The sequence below is a fragment of the Dermacentor silvarum genome, chromosome 4 (assembly GCF_013339745.2).
Source record: "Dermacentor silvarum isolate Dsil-2018 chromosome 4, BIME_Dsil_1.4, whole genome shotgun sequence".
Classification (NCBI taxonomy): domain Eukaryota; kingdom Metazoa; phylum Arthropoda; class Arachnida; order Ixodida; family Ixodidae; genus Dermacentor; species Dermacentor silvarum.
This window is the reverse complement of record NC_051157.2, coordinates 6,006,395-6,025,567: the sequence shown is the minus strand read 5'-3', so window position 1 is coordinate 6,025,567 and position 19,173 is coordinate 6,006,395. Positions and strand designations below refer to the sequence as shown.

The following is a 19,173-nucleotide window of genomic DNA, read 5'->3' as shown; positions in this document are numbered from 1 at the left end:
GGTTTCATGACACTTGTTTGTGGGCTGTCATCTCAAAATTCCGAGGAATAACTTTGTCAAGAATATTAGACAAGGTATGAGCAACTTTAGCGACAGAGTGGTGTGGCCATTGGAGGTATATGGTATATGCGGTATAACCCGCACATATCACATGTCATATACCAAGGCGTAGCATAAACAAGTACCTAATACCTAAATATATACGGAAATGTTCGCTCACGGACAACTCGGCCGACGCTGGCGCCGTCACCCACATCGGATTTTCTGCGACAGGGAGCCCTTAACGCGATTGCGTTAAAAAGTAACAGCGTTTTCCCAGCGTTTTACTTTCCGTGCGGTGAAAATTTTTGGTGCCAGACTTCCGCAGAGACTTAAGTTCTGGGGTTTTGCCTGCCAAAACCACGATATGATTATGAGGCACGCTGTAGTGGGGAATTCCGGATTAATATACCTGGGGTTCTCAGGATGCACCCAGTGCTCGGTAAACGCGGACACTTTTCGCCCCCATCGGAATGCTGCCGCCGCGATTGGATCCCGCGACCGCCTGCGTCTCAGTGCAACGCCATAGCCCCTACAGCTGGTATTCTGCAGAGACATAAACCGACAAGAAACGTGCTGCTCAACTCCGCAGGTACCACTGCAAGGAAGGCTGGGCCCTGGTTGACAGGGACACCAAGAAGCCAGTCGACGGAGTGCGCAAATGCTTAGCAGACGGGACATGGCTGAACGCTAAGCAAAAGATAACATGCCAAGGTAGGTCATGGCATTGTGCGTGGCGCGGTGGCAATGGGATGCGAGAGGTTGTGAAGCTACCCTGTTCACCACTTGCTACTATATAAATCGCTACTTCTTGTCTACAATTGCGGACGGAGGAGGAGGAGAGAGAATTCTTTAGCTGAGCGACAAATAAATCTTTACCACATGTGTTACGGTGGTATGCTCCTCTTTGGCGGGAAAGTATGTCAGCTTCACTGGTTTTCGATTCAGCAAAGTCGCATAGGTGTGGTATGAGTGTTCTTTAGTTCTTACCATCCAAGTATGAACAATTGTGCAAACCATACATTCCCCCCCTCCCAAGAAAGACGGTTGCTTTCAGAAATGTGCTCACTAGGATGCTCAAAAGTCGGGTCGTAATGGTAGCGTACTGAGACAATCTGTATGCGCTCATATAAATGTCATTTTGCAGCGAAACTGTCCGTGGCTAGGATCCCTGGATTTCTTCGCGACGTAACGTCGACAGAAAACTATCACCATCAGTGGCGCATACCCCCACATGCAATGACTGATACCCCCGTAAGGCACAGGCTACAAGCACTCAGCAAAGTGAAGCGAACAATGCATACATTCTTTGGAATCCCGCATACAACATACCGAACAGCATACGTTTCAATAAAGAATAAACTCAAAAGAAGCATCGGAACTACATAATTGATGATAAGGCGATCCTGCGCGAACATGCAATGCGAAGCACGTACGTAGCATACGTTTCTCGGTAAAGATTACTGTTGCGCAAGCTACCACGGCGACAGCAGCTTGCGACGTGGGGAGTGACGTCCCTAGCCTTTCTTATATAATATAAGCAGCCTATCAACTAATGCGAATGTAAAAATTACCATTACTACCATTACTCTAAGATAGCATTATTACTATTACGCTAAGGTACAAAGCATTGCACACCCCCCTCATCAGTTGTAGTTTTTAACAGCTTCGCTGAACACACACTTTCACGGGGCCGGGATAGCCAGTCAATTTTTGTCACTCGGCCTTGCTTGCGCATCCACTTATCACTACGCGCCACGCAAAAAGAAAGAAAAAAAAAAGATGGAGTTTCTGCCCTAGCGCGAAGCAGTGACGCGATAGCTGGCACGGCAATCTCGCGCACAGCCTCCCCCCCCCACGTTTCCACGGACTACACTGTCTATGGGATTGGCCATCTTTGTTATAAATATGTATACATGGTCGGTCCACTTTATTCTGAAATAAATACACCAAGGTAAGTTGCGTAGGAATGTTTGGAAATCTGCAATTAAACGCGTATATTTGTTGCAAAAAGGATATATGGGTGCCGCTTCCTAGCTGATGTACTGCGCAATTATGTAGAGGACAGAGTCGATCACCGGCACATCTGTAGGGGAATTACTGGTCTTGATTTATTCAGACAATGTACGTACACTTTTCATAATCCTAGACTGTTTAGGCAGTGGAGTGCTTGAGGGCAGCGAAGCCAGTCCGTACTAGCCCATTTCTATTTTAAACAAAATGCATCAAACAAGGCACCAATCAAGAAATATTGCATGCAAGAGATCATGAATGTACAAATGGGGCTTACTAGGACGGCTGATTCTCGTTCCTTTTGTAGCTTGCCGTCCGGCATTACTCAGTGGTAGGTGACCGAGGCTGACGTTCCATGGGCACCCAGGGGACCTGGCGACCGGGCAGGGACGACGACGTTGTGGTTGCAACAATGTAAAGGATTTATATAGAACATGGTGAACGATTGAGATGAGATGTACATGGCGGAGCCGCTTAAAAGTCCCGAAATAACAATAGAATAAAATAGCCCTTTGACATTTGGCGGGGGAGCGTCATGGCCCAAGTCATGTGAAAGTCCCAAACGTGTTCAGATTGGCCGCCTAGTTGAGTGACAAGATGCCTTCTTTACCGGCGAGTGATTGATTCCCTTGCCCCAGGTGGACGCATCGTTGTCGAGCGTAGAGCTTCCCTTCGCCGCTGCGCTGACTTTTCCAGCCAGGAGGAAATATTTTCAAAGCTCCCAGAAAGAGCAATTTGCTTCGGTAGCGCTGCACGCCATCGCTGTCTTCAAATGTACCTGAAGGTGGGACACATTCATTGGTCGGCAACCCAGCGCCTTCCACAGAGCGCAAGCTCTGTGCACCTTCTATGGACTGGAGGAAAGTTCTTCAACGCCGCATAGCAACCATCGCCCAGAGATAATCTTGCCGGGTGGATGTCCTTTCTTATCAGATGACACGACACTCAATAGAATGTATCGTACAAGGACTTACGCCAGCGTTTAAATGCGCACCATTACACCCACACACATTCATTCCGGATATTACTTTGTCATCGGCTACGGCAAGTCTGTTCACTAGTGCCACTCGAAACACGATAGAAACACGCCTCGTAGAAATCACGTCTCGGAGTTGAATTCGGCAGGCTGGTTCCATGCCACTCCAAAATATGCAAGGCATGAGTCACGCACCACACTTAATTGGCCTTTGGCGAGAGGCGAGTCGTAACAGCCACTCCGGCGGGCCAGGAAGATCTCGACGTGCAGTGGCCAGCAGCAACTGTGCAGAGGGATCGGCATTTCAGCTTGGGTCTTCAGTGGGCCTCTTCGATTTTCCACTTCTGGCTACCCGCGGGCTGCCAGAGCCAGCCAGAGCGCCTTCGTTTTAAATGCTTAAGCATGTCTATGCTTACCCAACGAAAAAAACAAAACTGACCGCCCGTCCGCCTGTCCAATAAGACGATCGCTTTCCAGATAGCGCCCGCAGCAGCGAGCGAATTCACCTTCGAGTTTCCTCAACGCGAATGAAGCGGCGGGAGCAGGCAGCACTCTCCGCACTGTGCCCCCACCGCAGATCGCTTTCGAAATTGGGGTCCACGCGTCTCTCTTCAACGCCAACGTAGCGGCGAGAACACAGAGCCCACGAAGCTGTCAGCAGTCGGCGCTCTCTGTCGCCATCACAAAATCGCTTTTAAGATACGGCGCGCGCGACCGCGCCAGACGCAGCCGCCGCCGCAGTACGGCCGATCACGGTTCATGATAGTTGAACGCGGATGGATAAAGCGCTAAATAGCGATAACGGCTTGTAATGATCGGAAAGTCATCAGCGCACCTGGCGCCGCTACTGGCAGTAGTTTGCTTGTGTCATCAATTCACCTTGCACCGCCATCCGCAGCAGTTCGCGTCGCCGCAGCGCTGTCGTTTGTACTGGTCGGATCAGGTTTAGTAACATTAATAATGACACCGGGCTGCGTGGAGATGAGCAAGTGGCACAATGCTTGCGCATATTTAGACATCTCCCAGGAGGAAAAAAGGGACCGATAACTTACATATAGTGAAGTCACGAAGCATTACTACATGAACAGAACAGTGCCACACGCTAAGCTCAATAGAGCTCACGCGGTGACTCTGAGATTGCTACAGAGAAGAACTTACCAGAGTCCAAACTTTATTAGCAAGCTATATCCAGAAAGAGTGGTACCTATCAATTGTGAGAAGTGTAATGGCATCATTACTCTGGTCCATATGCTTTGGCCTGTGGCTTTCACAGACTGTGACAAGGAAAGAGACGAGTGGAGTTCTTTTAGATCAAGTACAGGCCGTCCAGAACAACACGGCGGTAAGGTTATACCTTACTTTCCCGACGTGGGAGCCGCCTGCGTCAACCTAAGGGTTAATCTTCAGGACCTGAATCATACCATACCAGAGGCGTTTCTGCGTACATTTTTTTCTCGGGTTGCTCCGCCCACCGCGCGACGCACTTCCGCCGCGCGCTCGTTTTACTCGGGCTGGACGGCTCTGGCTACCCGCGGGCTGCCAGAACTAGCCAGGACGATTTCGATCTGGCTGCTCTCTGGACATGGTGGAAGGAAAGCGTAGGAGAGGCCCCGGCCAGCACAGACGTGCTGGAGAAAGTGTGGCGGAAGTCACCTGCTGTTTTTCGCAAAGGAGCATGGGGACTGGTACCCCAAACGTCAACGTTGCCATAGCAACCGCGCTCCTGAAGCTCTCGCTGCTGCTCTATGCCTCTGAAAAGTGACACAAGTAATTTCGGCCCGTGTCTTTCCCGCAGCACATTCTGTTCGCGAGACAAGCTGACTTTGGAGTGTGGTGTGTAAGCTTCAAAGTTGTATTTAGGGTCCATGAGTGTGAGTGTCAGGCAGCAACACAGACACTCAAGTAATCGCGGCGCGGGTCTTCGTCGTTTTCTTGAACGTGCCACCGCAAAACAGAGGAGCGTCTGCTTCACCAAAACTGTTAAAGAAATCTCAAAGACTTTGTTCTGACGCGCGTCCGCAGCACACACTGTCGACAGCTTGCAACAGCGCAAGTTCAAAGCTCGCGCCTATCTGCTCCGGCCAGCTGATTGGAGGATTGGAGGCGCAAAGGGAAGTGGCACACCAACAAATCTGTACTTCCGGCTTCAAAAACGTGACGTCAGGACCTCTCCTATTTTGTTTAAGTTTGTTCGATTCAGAAAACGTGTACGGCACCACAAACGAAAAGGTGCAGGGGGTGCCAGTTATGGTGTGCCAGGCTGCACCCACTCACTGCAAGGTTCAAGGGTACACTGCACCGCGGCGGCACCTTGCCTTGCACCCCGTGCAATCGAGCACGGGGGTGCAGGGTGCACCGCTGCACCTCGGGGGAATCGAAGGCCTAGGCACACTGAACTGTTAATAGGTGCAGAAGGAGCAAAGAAACTTGGCTTAATCGAATAAACCTTTTCTTTCCTCCATGTCCCTGTAAGTTATCTGGCTAGCAGACGACAAAAAGAGGCGAGGAGCGCTCCCCGCCATCTTTGTGGGGACTCACCGGATTGCAACGCGGGCTCTTGAAGACTTCTACTTAGCTCAGACAACTGGCTATGGTCGCATTCGGGTTGCATTACTTTTAACGTTATGTTCTAAGGTTCTAACGCACCCTTCAGCCTTGCGAGACGGTGCGGTACGAGCGGCAGCGAACCATTTGAAGCTTTAGTTTGTGTGTGTGTGTGTGTGTGTGTGTGTGTGTGTGTGTGTGTGTGTGTGTGTGTGTGTGTGTGTGTGTGTGTGTGTGTGTGTGTGTGTGTGTGTGTGTGTGTGTGTGTGTGTGTGTGTGTGTGTGTGTGTGTGTGTGTGTGACGGCGCAGCAAATGGGGAAGAGGTGGCGCCACGTCATCAGTGCATAAAATGAGCATGACGTTGCGAGGTCTACAAACGGTGTAATGCTTTCGCATTCCCACACATGAGCAGTCTTAAGTGTTACTGCCGAATTTTAAGAGAGCGAGCAACAACTACATCAGTGTTAGATATCATGAGGGGTGGGAGATGGAAACATTTTTGACGCGGGTGGGACATTACAGCTCAGTCTTTTGAACATTGACGTGGGTCGAGAGCCCAGGCATTAGAGAGTTTTAGAATAGGGGCCCCAAAAGTTTGAGGCCCCAAAGAGCTTTGCGGGTGTTAACATTGGGGCTTCAGGAGTGAAGAGTTTTAGAATGGGGCTTTGCGTTTGCGAATAGCGCCGTGCGTTTGCAGCGCCACTACGGTGTAAAAGAAAAACTATTATAAATAATAAAATAAACTATACCATCTTATAAGAAGAGTAATTTTGACTTTCGTGGTTTTACATTTAATTACAATTGAGAGGTTATTCTATTAGCAGCAAGCGATTTGTCGCGCTTAATTTTGAGTAAACAACTTTACGTGCCTTCACCAGCCAAGTTAATCCACGTTAGGCCTACGAGCCATGAAATCAACAATCGAATTCGGAATCAGCGGCGTCTAATGAATCAATCGTTATTACACTCGTTAGTTGAGAGAAAGTGATAACCGCCAGGGGCGTAGCCAGAAATTTTTTTCGGGGGGGGTTCACCGGCCCGACCGGGGGGGGGGGGGGGGGGGGGGCAAGCTTCTGCTTTCCTCTAGGTCACGTGATCGATAATAAATAGCGGTAGTGTAAGCAGACTCTAGACATGTATATCAAAGACATGGGACCGCCCCTACCTCCCCCCCCCCCCCCCTCGCGTGTGCTTGTGAAGATATTAAGTAACAACTAAAGTAAACTCATTAAATGCAGTAAGTACGACAGGTACAGTGGGCGTTTGGAGCAACGGTCTCTCATCGCGCCACTGAATGGACCAGTCTTCGAAAACGCATCATTGACACCGTGCGATCGGAGAAGACATCATTAATTGTTAATTTCCGTTAAGCGTAGATGGCGTCGTCCTCGTCGGGGCGAAGTGCGTTTCACAAGTCAAGGACGGCTATACGCGTGAAAATGTACGTGTGACCAGGCTATACCTACTCCCATAGCAATAACTTGTTCGCTGCTGTCTTTGCGCTAGAAAACTTAAATACGCGCAAAAACGCGTAAGGCTTTATTATTTTTTTTTTTCGAAGCTTTCGTCGCCTCGCTCCCTTATACGAGAGGGTTGCATTTCCTGCGGCAAGTGCATGGGCCGCTGTGTCTTGCGCTGTGTGCGAGCATGCAGCCGTCATTTGCCTTTACGTCAACAGATTCAGAAATGTACAGAATATTTCACCGCACAGCATAGATATGGCATGTGTACGCATTTAAAGTAGTGCGTGCAAGTCATTTCTGCTTCACTTACGCCGGTGCAAACAGGAAGCGGCCTTGTACCTCACAGAATCTCGACTGATTGGTGTACTATAGTGATGCAGGAATGAACTCCGGTATTATTCAGTGCATAGTGCGCATAAACAATTTCTCAGGACGCGTGAACTCCGACGAGAACTGTCAGCGTCTGCAACAAGAGTTTACTTACGCTGTACTGCGCACAACACTTCATGCTTGTCGGCTGTCTGTTTCGTGCATTCTATTGCGAGTCGGTGGAATTTCACTGCTGTCATCAACCCCTTCGTGTGTACATTCCTGGTTTGGGATTCCACAACAAAACAGCAACTACTAGCCTTCCGTAATTGCTGGTTTGGGATTCAACAACACAACAGTAATTACCAGCCTTCCGTAGGGGCGCAATCGCAAACAAGAGACGTTTCTCGCGCAGACTAAGCCTACGTTCACACTTGGAAAGCGGCAAGCGGGCGGAAAGGCCAAAGCGGCCGGAAATTTTTTTCCGCGCCTGTCCAAGTTGTTCACATTTGTTTTGCTACCGCCGCGGCCGCCGCTGCCGTTTTCGTCCAGATCCATCTAGTCTGCGTACGTTTGTCGGCGTGGTGGCGCTCATTATCGCATTATTTCGAGCGGTATGTTCATTCTTTGACCCACGTACCGTCATGAAAAGTGATCATTTTACGCAACTTCGCGTGTCATCTGCGACCTTCGGTAAATTCCTCGTTGGCGTTCTGTAATTCTCCGCACACGGGCGCGGTAGCGCTGAGTCACAGGTTGGTGCCTAGGCGTGATATTTCTTTAATAGCTTTTATTTACAAGTTGTAATAACATTTCATCATTTCGTATTGTCGGCGCCTCCAGGACACCAAAGGGGCAACGGGAACACCACAGCTAAAACCTGGGCTGGCCCTTGTGTTGGGGCTCGCCAAAGCCTGCGCGTCCTACGTGAGACCTACGCTCCCAATCTATCGTCGCGACGAGAAAAGCACCCCGCGACTTCTGCAACATACCGTACACGTGCGAGGAGAATTATGGAGCGCCAACGAGGAATCTGCCTAACTATTGTCTGCCATGGAAGTGGAAGAAGAAATGGCTTTTATACTTCTACCTACTTGTTTTCTAGAAATGGACACTAAATAAACGGAAGACGTGGACACCTCGGAAACGGCGGTGGTGGGTTCGCCTGGCTTTGCAAAAGCGCGAGAAGTTGGGTCACGCCAAGGCTTCGTTGCCGCACCTCCGGTCGCGCGACGTTGAATACTATCGCGAGTATTGCTGACAGTACGTTTTAGTGCCACTCTTGTCGTAGAGCAAGGGCTGGTTCTTGATCGCGTCGATCAGCATTACAGCCTACACTTTTGGTGCCATGGTTTTGGTGCCCGGTGCCATTTTACGACCGGGTCCGGTTGTTTACATGCTAGTGTAACTTCCAGTGAAGCAGAACGACTTTCCACCGCGTTTCCGTTTCGCCATGGCGAAAAAATCGGCCCGAGACCGATTTGGCTCGCAGCCTGTTTTTCTGCCTGTTTTGCCGCCTAGGCGAGATTTTGCCGCTTCCTACAGCTTCGAGACCAAGTGTGAACGTAGCCTAAAATCCTGCGCGAGCGCGGCCTAACCGGCACCTGAAGGGAAGCGGCGCAAATGTATACCGGAGATTTCGACCACCTGGGGTCTTTAACGTGCAGCCTAAATCTAAGTAAACGGGCGTCGAGCGTTTTCGCCATCATCTAAAATGCGGCTGCCGCATTTGTTGCTTCATTTGTTGCGCATTTGTTGCTTCAGAATGCGGCCGCCACATTCTCGCCCAAAACTTCACAGAGTGTGCAAGCCTTGACAAACACCGTGACAGTTTTTTCCATATGCAGACATGATTCGCTGTAAATTACCAACCCAAACGGAAGCGCCCAGGAATTAAATTGTGATAGTAGCACCGGTTTCATGAATTATGTCAGCGCGAAGCGACGAAAACAAAGGGTGGGTTAGTAGGGGGGGGGTTTGCTGAAAAAATTTCGGGGGGGGGGGGGGGGTTTGAACCCCCCCACCCCCCCCCCCCCCCCTGGCTACGCCACTGATAACCGCAGTCACTTCTCCTAGCTTACGAACTTCACGCGTTACCACGAATCAAGCCCAGTTTGGTACTCGGAGAGCCATCGCTTTGATGGGTGCCGCCATGTTTGTTGACGCAAAGCTTTTGGGGCAGCTTTTAGGGCTCCCGCTGAATCGGTGAAATAGCGTGCCCAACGCAAAACCCAAACGCTGTTTGCGTCTCGCGCATGCGCAGTGGTGTCGACGCTATTTCTTTGGGTCCCCAAAACGTTTAGGGCCCCTATTCTAAAGCTCTCTAATAATTAGTGCTAATTTCTTTTTAGCTCTTTCAGCCAACTCGACACCTGAAACCGATAAAAAGAATAAGCTCGTCTCGTCGGCGTATATAATGTACTTTGACGTATTGTCAGTATTCACGAGTTCATTAATGTATAGTATGAAAAGGAAGGGGCCCAAAATGCTCCCTTGAGTAACACCTCAAGTTAGCAGTTTTACAGTGGAATGATTCGAGTAATGCCAATGAGTTATGTGCGATGTTGTAAGCATGAAAAAAAATGAAATACAATATTTTCCCACGGTAACCGTATTGCTCCAGTTTCTGAAGACGGGTGCGATGATTGATAGGATCGCAAGCTTTAGTCAAGTCTAGACAAATTACCAGAACCATATCTTTATCTTCAATAATTTCTTTTGAGTAAGGTGGGCTAGTTCAGTTGACATGTTTGGGCAGAAACCATACTGCGATGAAGTTAGTATTTGGTGATGATCAGAGAAAGATGTCATGCGCTTAACCACTTATAGCCTACATTTTCTTGCCTGAAGAAAAGTATTCGAATTGCAGTTAGAAAGCCCAGAATTCCTCCCACACCACTTCCTACCCCGAGTTAGATTTGTAGACTTGTTTAAAGAAAACTGAAACGGGCATCTAGTACAAAACAATGCCTTTATAGTATTCGCATATTGTAGCATTGAACAAACTTGCACATGGCAGGTGAACCGCCTGGCATCTTATGGCAGTCTATAATATAGTCGGTTTTGCAAAGATAACGACTTCACTTTGTGCATCTAAATGGATGCAGCCGCACAGATTTTTTTGGAGTGCTCACCCTCGTTTTAAGCACCTAGCGGAAAGCGTTGTTTTCTTAGTCTGAGATACACGGACGTGCTTTTGCTGGATAACCCCACATAACATCAAAAGCGGAACTTCTCTCGTTGAAACTGCCCGTTTGAATTTATGAGCACAGATTCGGTACGTCGCGAAATCGCGACTGCAGGCTAGAAGAGGTTAAGTATTATTTTTTCGAAGCCTTTCGCGAACGCTGGCAGAATAGAAATGGGCCGATAATTAGACATATCATCCTTGCTCCCCTTTTTATAAATTACAACAATTCTAGCGTATTACATGTTACGCTGGATAATAAACTAATGTTAAATATATGTGTTCCGATTTACCGCTGTTTAATGATAGGGGCGCTGCAGTTACTTGGTTCTCTGCGAATGGGTCCAGAAACATTGTATATTGATTTTGTGGCCTCATAGCGTAAGGTATTGTAGTTACCCGATGTTGGGGCAAGTGAAAGAAAATCGTCATTCAACGTGTTAGCTAGATGAACACCATTTAGTTTCTCATCACCTTTCACAATTATTGTAAGTGCAGGTTGTGATCGTCCTATTAGAGAATTTAGAATTTTCCATACGTCCTGGGATCGTCCTGTTGATGAGCTGAAAAGATTTGTCTCATAATGCCTTTTGGCAGCACGAAGATCCTTAGTAACGTAGTTTCTGTAATGTTTAGGCTCTTGCAGTGTGTCTAGCCACCCGGTTCGTATGAAGCTTGCGTAAATTTTATCTCACTTTTTTTATCAGTTTTAACATGTCTGCGGTGACCCAGGGCTTGCAAGCTTTTTTTTTTTTTTTGTGGGGTAAATGTTTCCAGCAGAAACGAGGCATTGTAAGTGTCTGTGTATGTTTTAATAAGCTTGCCATATGCCATTTCAGGATTCCTCTCTTGAACAGATTGTCCCAGTTAATATTAGCTAAACGCTCACAAAACTTTGATAATTTTTCTGAGTTGATAACCCGGTAACTGGTTTGTTGTCTTGCCTGCTTGTTACTCTTAACTTTTTGTCAAAGCACACCAAAATTTGCAAGTGATAACTTATGGCGCAATTAATGACACACTTAATAATCTCAGTATTTGAATTTGTTATGAAACGATCTATGAGTTTTTGAGTTGTCGTTGTTATTCTTGTAGGTGATGTAATACCATTCAGACAGTAGTGACTGTTTAATAATGTTTCAGTCTATTTTCATGCTACTGTCGGCAAGCAGGGTAATGTTGAAATCGCCACCTTAGATTATGTTGCAATTTTGATCGTGAACAAATATAAGATAGAATCCAAGAAAGTAAAAAATTACAAAAGATCGCCGACGAGTGGTATAGTGCATGTTGTCGTATCCCGCCCCTCACCACCACAATGAAACGAGGTAGTCTGGCAACGAGTAACTCAGTATTTCATTCTCACAATTAAAGTTGCATCGTTCCACGCAAGCACAGGAGTCAGTCTCTTCATTCTCTTCTTCTTTCGATAACCAGTGTCCCCCTGCTATTCACTTTGCCCAGTAACAATATACCCCCTCAAAAACCCTGCGAAATTATTTCTCTTTCACCCGCCCCATCTTCTAATAAGCTCCTTATTGAACAAAACTGCATTCAAGGGCGGGGCATTAAAGTCAGAGTTGAACCACGCACTGTGCCCTCTCACACACATTCATTCCGAATGTTAGCATATCGTCGGCAACGGGAAGTCCGTTCTCTAGAACGTGCCACTCGAAGCCCAATGAAAAAACACCTTGTAGATACCACGTCTTGAAGTCTGGCGCCACTCCTAGACATGAGTCACGAAAAGGCCATGAGTCATGGCCTTTGCGGAAGGTGAATCGTCCCAGGGTATATATAGCCGATTCATTACATGACTGCTGTACTGTGTTTAAGCTAAATTGGACAAGACAGCCGCGGTATTCCTGGAGGGTTCGCCTAGAAAGCTTTGCTTTAAAAGGCGTCAGCCCGACGTACTGCTTTTGAGTACACTGTAAATGACCTATGGAAGAATTTAATAGAGCGATAGGAAAGAATAAAATATATGGCAATAATAACGAAGATACTTTTTTTAAATTTCAGATGCGCAAAAGCCTACGATTGTGAACTGCCCTCAAGACATGACGGTCTACAATGCCCCGCGGAGCCCGTTCTCCGGTCCAGTGGAGTGGACAGAACCTGCGTCCACCGACAATTCCGGCTCGTCCACCGTGAAGCTCGTGTTCCCGCTCGAAATCACGACGCTGCCGCACGAGTTCCCGATAGGAGAGCACGACATTCGATACGTTGCCACGGACGCTGAGGGTCTCGCGTCGGACCCGTGCGCGTTCAAGGTGTTCGTGATTGGTGAGCTCTGTGCTTGCGCCTTTTCTGCTAAACCGCCTCTCTGCCTGTGGCTGCATCACTAAGAATGGCGTTTACAGTTTAAAGGTAACCGTGTAGGAGAATGGAAAATGATCTCAAAAGGTGTAGGGATGCTAATGAAAGGAAAAAATTGCCATCCACCCGACTGTAGCACGAAGTTGAAAAAAGTCCATGCATTATTTCCCAAAAAAAAAAAAAAAAAAAAAAGCTCAAGAAAAATTCGTCTTGGTCCGTGAATCGAACTGGAGACCAATGCAACTCCATCGCAGTCGCTATGTCATCTGAGCTAACCAAGATGCTAGCAGATCGCTGAGAGCGGCCGAATTAATCGACAACTCGAAGCGCAGCAATTCATTGTCCCTGTGCTTCGAGTAAAATGTAATCGAGCATAATTGTAATCGACTATCCACCAGAGATTCTTGACATGTATCGTATGTAATGCTGTCTGTCGTACCGATTCCATATCTCGTGTATTAGTTGACGGCTGGAGAAAGTTGACAATTGATAAAGCACTGTTTCTTAACATTGCCTTGGTTTCGTTATAGATGTAGAAGAGCCAATGGTCACCTTCTGTCCGGACAACATTTTAACGGTGTCTGGAACGCGTGAAACTAACGTCACTTGGGAAGAACCAAAATTCCTGGCAAGTTTCTCGTCTCTGTTCTTACGCATTTTTTCGCCGTTGTTGCTGCTATCGTGTCAGTTGCTTTTTCTATATGCAGCTGCTCTTTGCCCTGAAGAAGGTCGAGTCGTTCGACTTCCAACCACGGAACTAACGCTATCACAGGAAATTAATACGACCTTACACAAAAACCTGCTTGTGGCTGTAGTTTTGCTTGACTTATAATAAAAGTTTCGCTTCAGTTGATCGCCGGTTTTTGTTAATAAAATTACAACAGTACGGCTACCGTTTTCAAGTTTCCGTTGTTATGTTTCATTATGTGTCTAAGTACATAAGCGAAGCACCAAGAAACGCTGAAAATGCGCAATCTTCCATCTTACTTTCTCATAATATATCTAGAGGTATACCCAAGGGTGTAACACAGCAAGTTGGTTTCCGTTCATAATAAATGTTAAGAGCATATTTTGTACAATACACCTGTGCGACACCACAGAAGCTGGACGTTGTGATTTACTTTGCACGAGTTCCGATAATTTCTTGAATCTCGTTTTCTTTTCTTTTTTGTCGATTTTCGTACAAGCGTGCCTAAGTTTCACAGGAGCTGTAAGGGGCTACAGTGACACCATATATATTAGCAACCTGTTTTAATCCATGCGACATGCGAGGAACATAAGGAAAAGCAGCTACTTTCTTTGTCTTTTTCATCTCACTTCTTGTATTCGCCTGCTCGATAGTCATTCTGCCTAATATGCCTTATTAACTTTCCTGTTAATTGAACGAACGATTAACTTAGCCGGGTAGCCTGATCGATGGTTGTAGCCTTCTACCTTGTGCATGAACTTCTCTCTTCCTTCTCCTCTTTCAATCCCTTCTCCCCCTTCCCCAGTGCAGGGTAGCCTACCGGGCTCAGCCTGGTTAACCTCCCTGCCTTTCCCTTATGACTTCTCTCTCTCTCTCTCTTCTCGTGCAGTATGCAAACAAGATTTTTGAAATACTCAGCACAGGCTAGACAAAACAATGGCATTCTTCACAACTTGCGAGTGATCTGATTTAAAGCTGATTGAAAGTTTAGATGGCCTTGGCCTATATCTCCGACGACACTGATTATGTGGCAACCTCAAATTAATGTCAAGAAATTGTAGCTGGTCCTCCTTCGGTGTTTTAAATGCAAAGCGAAGTCCTGAGTAGGAATTATTAAATAAATATATTTAAAATGTCCTTTACTTTATCAGTCGCCGATGCTTCAGGGTTGACGGAATAATTTTTCAAATAATTCAGCGATGACTATATGCATTAAAAATTCGCTTAAGATGAGCGCAACGCACCAACCAATACCAATTCGACCTTTCTGAATGAACATTCCAGTGTCCCATCCCACTAGCGTGGATCGAAGATTGACAGCGGATAATTCCACGAGCCCTTCACTGAGATCCCAGTTTTCTCAATGAAAGCTTGTTCATTATTGTCCTCTACGATAGAGTTCTTGGCGCTAGGCAATAGCTTATCGTTAGGTAGGAATAATACATTTCCAACGTCTACAGGGAGTGCTTACGAATGTAAAAGATTTTCTAGCAACGGCATCAAGCGACGGCCACGAGCTACAAGTTTTGCCGGCGCGGAGGGCGATCCGTCGTTTGTCACATCGCCGGTTTTTTGGCCGGCTAAAAAAGTTCGCTTGTCGCGCGGAAGTCTACGCGGTGACTTCCGGCGGGGACAGTGTGATTGCGCAACAACATCGCAGCAACCACTGCGCCCTGGTCCACTCGCTTCGATCTGAATTCGCTTTTGCAACTTGCACTACGCCGTGACAGCAAAAAATAAATAGTAAAATCAGCCATCGCTTCGTCTCATCTGAAGGTGAGACCAAAGTTGTCGTTATTATTGAGATCAGTTGTTTCTTTTGAGGCTGTTAGGCCTGAGACGCCACTGACAGCCGCAGAAGTGTGTTGAGTTTTGCTCAGCAGATGGCGCCACGCCAGTTCACGCTAGCGGCGATGACAGCGCACTAGTAGATCTAATGCACCTTGGTTAAAAAATTGGCCTTGTGGCACGTTTACTAATTCTTTGCGTGCTTAGATTGCATTTATTCGGACAACAACGTAAATGTATCGTTATTTTATTTTGTGATGTCGCATCCACGCCCACTCCGCGACGCGACAGGATCTTCCTCACGGAGAAATTGTGGTCTGCCTGTCGCCTGAATATCGCGTGCATGTGGTTGCCACTCGCGTTTGGGTTGTTTACTCCTCGCTGTGGGAGCGCATTACCGGACGCGAAATCTTTGTTAAGCACTAAAGTGCGGCGACATCAAAAGTGTACTAAAAGACACTAAAGCATTCTTGGCGTACTCGTATCTTTTGATATCGCATTCAGAGTTAGCCATCTCTTTTCAAAGCTAAGTAGCTGTAAAAATAATCATTTATTTATGAGAGACAACCATTTATTTTCTGAAATGCACTGTCCACTCAACACGTCAACTCGCATGTCCCACGTATTGCTACTGCAGAGGAAGCTGATATTGAATGCAGTCAATACAGTTAGCACAAGCCCATCACACTTTTGCGGCGATTCACGCACGTATTTGTGCACTCATAAGGTGTCGCATGGCGTCTGAGCCGGTGGTGCCATCTCTTTTGCGCTCCGCAGTGCCATGTATGTATATATTTTATTGGTTGCATGAAATAAACTTCAAACTTCAAACCGCTATAAACGGTTTACATGCCGCGTATTTCGCGCTGTTAGATTCCCTTCAACAGCAACCAACCCAGTTCAGCACGCTTCGGCAACATGACGTTTTCCCGCTGTATCGGGCTGGCTCTATACGCTCCAGCCTCTCCTGACATTCACCACCTTCGTGCGAGGAATATTTTCTGCTGACGAAAAACCCCGAGCGTGATGCCCTGAGCAACCCACCGAGCGTAGAGGATGATGCCGTCGGAGCTCTATTTTACTCAGCGGGGCTCACTCGGACTCAAGCTCACCAAAATTCTACTCCACCGGGCTTTCTCACGGGTCGGTCTAAGTCTGAGTTAGTCGACAATGAGTAAGTTTGCCGACTTACGGATAGTGCCTGAACACACCATGCAGATGCCCTGGATACATGCAGTATCCTCATGTCGACGCAGCGTCGGTGAATCTGTCGGGAGCGCACGCGCCGGTATCATGCACTTTTGAGTTAAGTTGACACCATGTATACGATTGAGTGAGCGGACGAGATCACTGCGGCGAGCCGCATGATTGTTCCAGTGGCAACACACCATGCTCTCCGCTGAAGAGACGTCATCCGCTCTCGGCACAATTTCAGCAGCAATTACGGCCCTGTGGGCAACCTGTGGTGGAGCCACTTCGGAACGGCTTCTTGAAACAATTCGTCACACCCCATGGCTGTCGACGGTTTAACTTTCAATCAATATAACGACACAACGCATTGCCACCATCAAGACGAGTTATGTATGAGGCATGTAGTGCAGCGAGCCTCCTGTGTCGCCCTTCCTTACCAACACTCGGCGCCATAAAACAGCGCCGCCGCGAAGCGTCGCCTCTGAGAACCGGGCTCCCCTCACGCGGCGCGTCTTCTGGATACGCTGCGCCATCTAGTGACACTTCCGACAAGTCCGCGCGTGGCCTCCGAGACGAGGAGCGCCGGTGCCTGCGAACGCTGTTCCCTCGTCTGTCGCACACCGAGCGGCACATAATCAGTGACCCAAGTTGGCAAGAGGTTCATTCAGGAGCGGCTCAAACCAGTATATTCAGCTCGCTAAAGCGTGAAAGACGTTCACTGAAAAGATGGCCAGTGCATTTGTGACGCAGCCTGCTAGAGCGTCGGGTCCTCTAAGTGACGTGGGTTCGATACCGCCCAGCATCGAATAAATTTAATTTCCGGCATTCTAGAGAGACATTCCCCATGGCACATACCCAGTTACCCAAGTTGATGTCAAAGACGTGCACTGAACAGCTGCACACACTAACTTGCAGATTCCAGGTGACCTAAGTTGGCACCAAAGAGGCTCACTGAACAGCGGCGCTTACCTAGTCCCGCATCTACAGTTACCCGTGTTGGCGTGAGCGAGGTCCGTTCAAGAGCTATGTACAGATTGCCACATTGACCCTAGTTAGTTCGACGGTTGGTTCCGTTCCCTCAGCACAATGCCATTCGACCACCCAGTGAACCAGGAAGACATACTCGTACATAGATAGTTAGCCCCCGCAAAGTGCGCCAAGTACCGTAAGAAAGCTAACGCATTTAAATTCGCCCTTCAGGTTCGGTTTCAAAATGGCGGGAAAATCTCGGTTCTGATCTGGTTCAACTGAAAATAACTGCTCAACTCCGTTTTTTTTTTTTTTTCGACACCCTGGACGCAATCGTCTGCGCTTTCTTATCCGTCCCCCGCGCTCTTCCTTAACCCGTGATCCATTTCCTTTGTCTCCAACTTGCACTCATTCTGCTGTTTTTGATGATAGTTCATAACGCCAAGTGGCCCACAGTGATCTGCCTAATGCCGTCGCCTGACAAGGAGAGAACATAACACCACTCCGTCACATGACATCGTCACAACATATTGGTGTGGCACATTCGCGCGGTCCTCGTCCAGCCTCCGCTACGCTGAGATCCAACATCAAGTGGGCATGCTGTTGTTGCTCTCCAATTAAAGAAGCGCATTCATACACAAACGAACACGGAGAAAACAAGTTTTCGCTGCACCATCGTCTTTTATGCGTTTTTCAGCTTAAATAAACGTAGAGTAATACAATTACGAATTGGCGACGGCATTTGTTAGCGAAAGCAGTTTGCCAGAATGGACGGTGGCCAAATTTTTGTAGCATGCATGTGAAGTGGTGACCGATGACAGAGTTTTTAAACAATCAAAATAATGTCCATCTGTGAGCAAGTCAAACCTAGATTCCAAGTGGAATTTATATTTCCGCACGCGTGAAATCCTTTCATGATTGATCTCTTTGTCCAGGACTACGGGCCCGGAGAGCTGAAGGTCGTCGCTGACAGAGAACCAGGTAGCGCTTTCAGCTGGGGACCGCCAAGCACTGTCACGTACCAGGCGACGGACGCATCCGAGAACGCCGCGACCTGCTCATTCCAGGTTATTGTGAAACGTGAGAGATTCTGCATTCCCTTTGTGCATGAATAGTTATTAGAGAGTTTTAGCATGTCCGGTATTTCGGCAGACGCAAGCTGACTGGGTGTTTTACCGGATGAGAGCAAACGTTGAAAGGCCTGCACGATGCAGCTTAACAAGACAAACAAAGCTAATATTGGAGTAATCAAGTGTATGTTACTTTGCTGCTGGTTTAAATTTTCGCCAGCAACACGATTACGCCACTGCCGAAAATTTACACCAGCAGCGAAGTAGAATACACTTGGTTATTTCAATATTGTCCGGTTGAGCTCTGCGCCACAACATGACTGGCAATGTGCAGGCCGTTCACGTTTGCACCTCCACTCATTCGGTAAAACGACCAGTCCGCTTGCATATACCGCACTACCGGATACGCTAAAATTCTCTATTAATGAGTTAGCATTGAAAGTGTCAAATAAAAAAAAAGTCGCAGTTTCGCCCGAAAGGAGAAGCATGGATTACGATAGCAAATTAATGGACAGCTGTACGAAGTAGGCATAGTAGCTTAACCCGCCGCATAAACTTATAAACATTCGCTTACTAATTAAATTACCAAGCATGGTGTGACGCGCGCACAAGCAAA

At 47.6% G+C, this 19,173-nt stretch overlaps 1 protein-coding gene across 2 annotated transcripts in view; it reads left to right on the top strand.

The window, feature by feature from the left end:
* The window catches only part of LOC119449360 (sushi, von Willebrand factor type A, EGF and pentraxin domain-containing protein 1-like), a 224,195-nt gene that overhangs the window by 62,967 nt on the left and 142,055 nt on the right, over positions 1-19,173 (top strand). For both annotated transcript variants that reach the window (XM_037712534.2, XM_037712533.2), the window contains exons 8-11: positions 632-753; positions 12,555-12,818; positions 13,382-13,479; positions 18,423-18,567. In XM_037712534.2, coding sequence (XP_037568462.1) covers positions 632-753; positions 12,555-12,818; positions 13,382-13,479; positions 18,423-18,567 — 629 coding nt within the window. The remainder of the gene's footprint in view (positions 1-631; positions 754-12,554; positions 12,819-13,381; positions 13,480-18,422; positions 18,568-19,173) is intronic.